This window comes from Haliaeetus leucocephalus, unplaced genomic scaffold (assembly GCF_000737465.1).
Source record: "Haliaeetus leucocephalus isolate CR32 unplaced genomic scaffold, Haliaeetus_leucocephalus-4.0 Scaffold273, whole genome shotgun sequence".
In the NCBI taxonomy this organism is placed as follows: Eukaryota; Metazoa; Chordata; class Aves; order Accipitriformes; family Accipitridae; genus Haliaeetus; species Haliaeetus leucocephalus.
The window spans coordinates 6,962,100-6,970,618 of NW_010972709.1; the positions used below are offsets into that span (position 1 = coordinate 6,962,100).

General features: G+C 41.1%; 1 protein-coding gene across 1 annotated transcript in view; it reads right to left on the reverse strand.

Annotated features, from left to right (window-relative positions):
* Window positions 1-339: 339 nt before the first annotated feature.
* Window positions 340-8,519, reverse strand: part of CSTF1 (cleavage stimulation factor, 3' pre-RNA, subunit 1, 50kDa) — an 8,928-nt gene continuing 748 nt past the window's right edge. The window contains exons 2-7 of the mRNA XM_010569614.1: window positions 8,250-8,420; window positions 7,344-7,539; window positions 5,639-5,916; window positions 4,641-4,838; window positions 3,666-4,056; window positions 340-2,132 (exon numbers count right to left, since the gene is read on the reverse strand). Coding sequence (XP_010567916.1) covers window positions 1,873-2,132; window positions 3,666-4,056; window positions 4,641-4,838; window positions 5,639-5,916; window positions 7,344-7,539; window positions 8,250-8,420 — 1,494 coding nt within the window. The 3' untranslated portion in view covers window positions 340-1,872. The remainder of the gene's footprint in view (window positions 2,133-3,665; window positions 4,057-4,640; window positions 4,839-5,638; window positions 5,917-7,343; window positions 7,540-8,249; window positions 8,421-8,519) is intronic.

Consider the following 8,519-nt stretch of genomic DNA (forward strand, 5'->3'; position numbering starts at 1 on the left):
AACAGAACTGGAACAAACGCAGCACTCAAAAAAAAATTGCTACTGCTATCCATTTAGCAGGCTGGCTGCAACAGCAGAGGACTGTTGTTGCTGAGCAAGTACAGCACACATTAATAACTGCGTGTCAGGACTTCCCTTTTGCCTCCCACCAAGCTCTGGTTCTCCTTGTTTCTCCACCAAAAAAGGCACCAGAACTGCTATCTCATGCCTCCATGTTTCTAAAGTTTTAGAAACTTGAAGGGAGGCAGAGGAGGGGCAAAGAGGATTGCTAAGCCAAGAAATATTTTGCATAGCAGTAGCTTTTAAGAGAAAATTAAATTTCATTCTCTACCTCTTTTAAAAAAACATCCCACATTCTATACTGTAAATCTATAGTTGTATCCAATTCAGATGTAACACAACAAACAAATCCATCAAGCTTTAACATGTCCCCAAAGATACAGCCTTCCAATATTCATTTTTCCTTTGTTATATAGAAAAGAAAACTAATACATTTCCTTCTTTATATATTAAATAACTTTTAAAAAGGTAATCTTTATTTAAATACAGAGAAAACCTGTACCCTCATCAGCCCTTGACAAGACACTTCATCAGTGGTAATGGAAAGTTAATCCAGCAGTAAGAACAATCTTACATTTAAAAATCCTCATGAAAGCAAGTGCTGAAATATTGACTAAAGGAAGCCTCACAAATGTGAAGTCCAAGAGCACTGTACAAGGATGCTTGAATGAACACATTTAAAACTTTGCACAGGCAACCATCTGTAAAAATAAGTAGTGGATTTTCAAAGTTAAAGAAGGGTTAAAAGCACAGTTTCTTAATCATCTGTACTTCTGTTCAATAGGATGAGGTCTGGGAAAACCAGACTATTAGAGATAATGGGGAAAAGAAACAGTGAGTCTGGGTTTTTGAATAATTAAAAAAAAAAAAGAATGTAATTCAAGTGCTGCGTAACTGACATAGAATGAAAATTTCTCAATGAAATGAAGCCAAGTGACATTTCTGAGGTACTTATACAAAAATTAATATGCACAACAGTTTCTGTCTTTGAGAAGATACTAAAGGTCTCTATGGCAAAATTATTGTCATTTTCACATGCTGCAGCACTGTCATATTTTACAACTGCAATGTGGATATTCCTTGAAAATACTATGAATTTACTTTGAAGTTCCACATGTTAAGATAAATTCAAAAGAAGAAGAGATTTCAAGCCTGAGCTTTAATACCAGAACTAGAACACCATTTCAAGAATTCATTCAAACAATTTAAAATTCTGTTTCAAATTCTTATGGCACAAGACTGGCTCAGAATTGAAGGTCCACTTGGCTAATTAGGAAAAAAGAAAAAAAAATCCACCAAAAAAACCCCAGACTAAAAGATACAAAACAGAGCTTTACAAAGAATGAATCAGAACTGAAGGCAGCTTAAGGCTTCATTAAAATATTTGCCAAGTTCTGCTGTTACTTGTGTAATCCATTCTTTAAACAGACTTCAGTGGGATTGCACAGATACAATGCAGAGCAAAACTGGCTCATACTGCCCAGTTTGAGCAAGATACAGTCACAGTAACTTTTGCGGGATTTAGAAAGACAGGAGAACAAGTTTAATCCTTCTTGCAAGGATCATTTTATTCTCCCTCACACACTCCTTGAGTACAATTAGAGATGACTTACAAAAATTAATGCCACACACACTAATAAAAAAATTAGCGTGGGGCACAACTTAAGTCTCAGTATTTTGATATTTTTCTGCCACGTTTGACAGAATTAAAGAACAGACACAGCACGGCTTTCATCTAGGCATCTGTTGGCAGTACAATCAATACACGATGATATAACGAATCTGGATAATCCCTGTTTTATAAAGCTGTCCTTAGTCTGTCGTTGACCTTCTGTACCAAAATCTAGCCCTGTAGTCATCACTGCAGGTCATGAAGCCAGGATTGGTAGGAGAATGGACAATACAACGGACAATGCTGTTATGCCCAAGAGAAAGAAGATTTCTCCGTTCAGCAGTTCTTGAATCCCAGCAGCAGAGACTTATGGTCCTTTCATCTGGAAGCAGCACATAATCTTCCGTGTGGTTGAAGACAGCTTGTGTCCTGTGTACTTGTCGTCCACTCAAACCAGCTCCTAAATATATGCAGCAAAATATTAAACCAAATAGGATCAGTTTTAGGAAGTTTCCAAAGACCTAAGAGTAAACCTCCCATAAGTATCAATTTCTGCAGTCTATGAAGGAGCCTTATTTTCTCAGTTAGTCTACCACTTCCACATAACAAGAGGTTAATCAGTAATGAATATTCTTTTGTAGTTATATACACGGTATATTCTAAAATTTCTAGAGGACAGAAAGATTAACTACTTCATGTCAGTCAAGTCCAGCCACTAAGTATGACTGCAATCACTTAACTTTAAGAGCACTTTTGCCTTCTGTTTTTTGTATGAGCCTTACAGCTGTAACCAAGGGGAAAGACCACAGAGAGTAGAATACACAGATTCTCATTATCAATGGCAACTTTTGGTTTTAAGGTATATATCATAAGGCACATTGTATGACCTGCCTTGGCCACACCTTCCCTCCATACCCTTCAAATAAAAATGTGTGTTTCACATATAGTCATTTACTTTGCAATGCGAAATACCGGGTAGGATGCAGGTGTGTGCAAAAGTTTATCGAGGAGGTGCTGCACCCTGCTGGTTGAGAGCAAAATAGAGCTAGCATACAAAAAAGGACCGTACACATCCCAAAAACCGATATGCAAAATTTTCAACATTCTCTCCTCTTTTATGCTATGACTCCTAATGCTTAAGCACACTACTGCTTAGACCTGAAAACTTCCCCCATCACAGCTGCTATCATATGCAAAGCTTCTACATCCTTCACCATTTCTTAAGTCCTGCTGAGATCAAAGCACGGCATTGTCAGCATGCTCTGAGTATGACTACCTTGCACACAATTGCATCCTTACAAAAAACAAACAAACAAAAAAAACAACCCCCAAACCAGCTGTAGCTATTTTTCAGAATATTGCCATGGCTTACTAGAGCCATCTTTTGCACAAGAGTCTAATGGTTAAAACAACTGCCCCAAAGTATGTTCAGTTCCCCCTGTCTGGGTGGGTACTCTGCAAGAAAGTGGCCTACTCTGGCCAGAAATGCATTTGGTGTTGGTTTTGACCCTTCCAGTTTAAACTGTGTCCCTAGTCTAGCAATAAATAGAGAAGTCACAAAATCAAAATGATCACTAATAAGAAAAGAGATGATGCTGTTTTGTTTTAATAATCACTGTTTCTAAAACACACCGAATTAGAACTAGAGAACAAAACCCTCTGCACAAATGTCCTAATCCTTAGGGCAGTGTTCCCTTTTACTTTTCCCTAATTTAGTTGTAACTTCCCTCCAAAGCAATGAAGTAATCATGTCAGAAAAGTCTCCAATATCTACTCAGCCTAAATACGTTTACAGTGACTGACATACAAGAATCACAGCTTCTCTTCTGGAATTAGTCTACAGTAAGTGTTTTCAAAAATTTGGGGCAATTTATCCTCAAAGCAGCAGTCTGCCATTGCCTTTAAGAATTACTATTCTTCTGACAGCATTACCACCCCTGCCGTGGGTCGGTACCTGAAAAAGAAGGTACTTGGAAGGTCACCTGCCACATACCTGTGTATTTGACCAGTGTTCGACCAGTGGATATCTCCCATAGTTTAGCTACAGAGTCTTTTCCACTTGACAAGATGTACTTTGAATTTTTGGAAAAAATAGCAGAACAGACTTCAGCTCCATCATGTGCCTTCTCAAAAGTAGTGATACAGCGATTTGAAACACCATCCCACAGTTTGATGCATCCATCCTTACTTCCTGTCACATACATGTTTGCACTTGCGTTGTAATTTACTGAACATATAGCATCAGTGTGCTGATCTTGAGGATTGCAAGACACAAAACACTGGAAAGTATTGATATCATACAGTCGTAAAGTAGGGTGCTGGGTACCAACAAGTATGAAATCTCCAGAAGGGTGAAAAGAAATTGAGCGCAACATCTCTGCTTCCTGTTTGATCAAAAATACATAATTGGTGTAAGAAAGAAAAAAAAAACCAAAATGGAAGTGTCAATTCTGGTGGCATTAAAGTGCTAAAAAACTAGTTAAACTATCAGTTAGCACAATGTGTTCTGTTTTTGCAAAATAGAAAATGCTTCCTACAGGATTAAAACAACAGGCTACCTTTAAATGTATCGCAGTTTTTGTCCTAGAGCAGCTTGCAGTGCCTGCTCACTTCTGGCATATTGCACAAGTGACAGGAGGCTTTGTCAGCCAGGCACATCCCCCAAAGCCCACCACCACATAATCCCGAACTCTCCTCCAAAACAAAGATAATATAATGGACTTCAAAGTTACCCATATTAGATTTGGTCTAGATTAACCAACAGCAGACAGGCACTAGATTCAAAGAGTATAAATATCCATTACACGCAAACTCTTTTAACACCTAATTACCATAATGTCTGCAAATTTTGTAGCTGCATACTCCTACACACCTAACCACTTATAAACTCAGACACAATTCAGCTCACTGATACCTCGGTACTTATACATTCATGCTTTGGTTGCTCTGAACTGATATTGTATCTAACCTGTATATATTTGAAGGCTCTTTTGGCAGAAGGTTTTGAATAATCAAACAATTTAAGTGTGTAGTCCCTTGAACCAGATGCTAGGATCTGTTCTGTTGGATGAAAAGCTAAACACGTAACTTCATCCACATGATCATACAGAGTCCGAATAACAGGGTGATTTTCCATGTTTTGCTGTGCTGTCTCATTCATCATGACCTACAAAGAAGATTCAACAATTTAGAGCGTTAGAAAGCAGAACATGCTTTTGACAGGAAAAGTAAGTTTTATGCTTGCCAGAGTGGTCAAACAGCAGCTACCTTTCTGACATGTGACTAGGCATATAATCACTATTATCTTAATTATTTGAAGGCCAATTATATATTGTTATAAGATCCCTTTATCTTTACAAAGGTCAGCTGACTTGCTCAAGGACAAACTAGTTTCTGTATTAGAGAACTGGTGCAAGAAAATGTATCACCTTCGTAAACAGTCCAAATCAAAATACTGTATTGCCGTAAGAATTAAGAGAAGCTGTACCAACTGGGAAAACTGCAGCTTTTACTCACGCAGGATACTGCCAAGAGTTTGGTGTGCACTCTCTGCCCCGCCCCCCCCCCCCTTTTAAATTGCTACCCGATAACTGTATTGGAGAAAAAATGAAGCAAATAAATATGTATTCTGTGCAACAGTTCTGAAACTGGAGGCTGTAGGGGTCAAAAGTATAAGTGGGTTCAAAAATTAACTTAGTTCATACAATATAGCAATTATCAGCAACTAGTAGAAGCAAATTCTGGCTCAATTCTCTAGACTGCTGCCGGAAGTTACACAGGTATACTTGCCCTATTTCTTCTTCCTTTTCTTCAAGGGTACTTTATGAGCCGCTGTTGGGAGCGGCGAATATGGCGAGACAGATATTTAGTCCAACCCACTGAGCCAGCCACAAGGCACAGACATGGCATGAAACAGACAGCACCTCAAGAATTCACAAAGTGGTTACTATTCAAGTCATGTTTTACCTCAATAGGCATAGCACTTTTGGCCAACATTCTCTCTGTATCAAGAATTTTTATTGAGGCATCAGCAGATCCTGTAGCTATTAACTGTCCATCTCTGCTATATGTAGCTACACGACACGGTCCTTTATGAGATGTGACATAACAAGTCTCATATTCAGAAGCCTCAGGAGACATGGTCTGTACATCTGCATCAAATTCCAAGTCAATTCCTGTGCCTGGAGCTACCGTATCTGACCGTCCAATTGCATATTGAACAGCACTGTCATCGTTCTCCATTCCTGAAAAGAGAGAATTTGATGCACTTAAACCAGGTTAACCTCCTTAGACAGATAGGCTGTGGCCAGATCTATGCTAGAGGCTTCCGTAACAGCTATGAGTCAGATTTTAAGAGGGGCATCCCCTGTTGAACAAAGCTAAGCTAGCAGAGAAGATTTAGTTATACAGCAGTACTTCTCGTGAGAAATGAGAGGTACTTTGGCTACACCAGAGAAGAATAAAGCTCTTAAAATTAACTGTGGAAATACAGCCAGCAAATATTGTACAATGTTAAGTACTGAGAAATGCACTGACAATCAGTTATTGAAGCCATCAACAGGCCTCTAGTCAGCTTTTTAGAGGGAGAAACAAGCCCCAACATTATTACATGAGATTTAAAGTAAAAAACTGAAGCATTTACCAATTCTTTTCCTTTCTGTTTAATGCATTGAAGGAAAAAAAAACCTACTCCACAAACAACTATCCCAGCATCACAAATGAAAGTTTTTACTCCTCTTCACACCCACTCTACAGATTTTTAATTTTTTTTTTATTTCCAGGATGCATCTACAGAACACAGACAGTTCAGCACTGGAAGTGGTAACAAGGGAGATGCAAGAATTTTCAGCTATGTGCCCAACTGTGATCATCAACCAATCAAATGTAAGGGAAAAGTTTTTGTTGCTTTCATCTACAAATTGCAAGTCTGGCATTCTTATTTCAAACAGACACAAGGCTTCACATATTTATACCCCTGGAACTCAACTAGTTCAGGCAGCAGAACCAGTTCAGTCACAATACATGATGTTACGGGTAGACCTCTTCCAGTAACTTAGCTTGTTTCAACAGCGGCTCAAGTATTTTGACTATGTACTGCGGCACAGATGTACTTTCAGAGAGAAAGATACACAGAGAGAGAACAGGAGATACCTCTGCTGAGACCCTAGACCGTGCAGCTTATTTTCTTGAGACTGATATATGAAGGCTAGTGAAGATTGAGAACGTAAGCGTTCCAATACTGTCAGGAAGAATTATAAAGAAAATATTTCTAAAGTTGGCAGAGAACTGTGTGGGTCAATTTTCTATTAGGTCTGTGGACTCAGTGATCCCGTTTACTGGAGCCTATTTTTAGATGGTTGCCAGTCACCCAGGACCCTGAGCAGGTATTCTAACGTGTCACAGAAGTTCAAACAAACAGATTTTGACAACACTCAGTGATCTCTTTTGCTTTTAATGCATACTAAAGACTGAAACACAGAGCCAGAATGCCCTTCAAAAAAAGCCACGGAGGCAAAAGGCTGTATCTAAATATACAAAGTCTTAGGCTATTACTAGACATAACGTTTGCATAAAAGATGTCTTTTCAGTAACACTAACCTCTTAATTCACAAGGATTTAAGCTAGGGATTTAGAAACTAGACTTTTACGTTAGCTTTTTCTTCCAGCTTACCTAACTTAATTAGGTGCAGCAGTTGTTCAGATGGTGCACAGACTGATTGCGGTTTTATTTCATTTATCAAGCCATTGGCAATATTTATGTATCCATCATATAGCAGCTGACTAATTATCAGTTTATAAAGTTGCTGACGATCTTTCAAACTGACTTTTGTTCTATACATTGTGAGCAAGGAATGCCTTGGAGGGGCCTGGAAGAAAGAAAGAAGAAAAATCACATACAAGAGAGTTGCACGGAACAACCACAACCTTCAAATAAAGCACATCCTGCTGCATTTCAGCGCAGACACGAAATACTACCACATTTTAGGTACAAATCACAGACATAGAAATGAAAGGATTAAAAAAAAAAAAAGTAAAAACCTGTTGCACTTGTTTGCTGTCGAAATGAAAACCTCGCCAGTAAATAGAACATGAACCGTATTAAGGAGCAACAGAGAAGACCGAAATAACGCGGCATTAGTTAGCAAAATGATTCTGCCCGTAGCTTTCCCTCAGCCTCGCCAGAGCGGGCGGACCTGGGCACCAGGGAGGCGATGAAGATAAAACGTGCCGAGAAGTCCAGCGGCCGGCCGCCCTCACACAGCCCCAACCCGCTCCCTCCCTTCCATCCGGGCAGACCGCATCCTCCCCCCGTCCGGCAGATGCCGGTCACCCGCCCGTACACCCTCTCCCAGCCCCGGGCTGCGAGACCAATAACCGGGCAGGGAGGGGGCGTGGGGGAAAGGGACTGAATGAGGGCGGGGAGTGCTTAGCCGCAGCACGGCGGTCACAGAAAACGGGCTTCGAAGGCCGGGGGCGAGGGACAGGCAGCTTCGGGCGGGAGCTGCCGACGGCGAGACCCGGCCCGGGCAGCGGAGCCCACAGCGGAGGGACAGCGCGGAGCCGCCCCGGTACCTACCGACCCTTCCTTCTGCCTCCCTCGCTCTCCCCCTAAAATGGCGACCGGAGCCCTGAGCGCATCGATTGGCGGCGGCGGTAGGGGAGGAGGCGGCGGCGGCGGCCGGGACCGAAGAATGCTCCTCCGCGAAGGCTGCTGCATCGAGCGCCCGCAAATCGATTGGAGGCGACTCTTGAAGGAGAGAATGGCAGCATCACATGACCGTGACACCCCGCGCCCGCGCCCGGCCACTGGCAGGCCCCGCTGCGTCACGTGACGGGTGACGCGCCG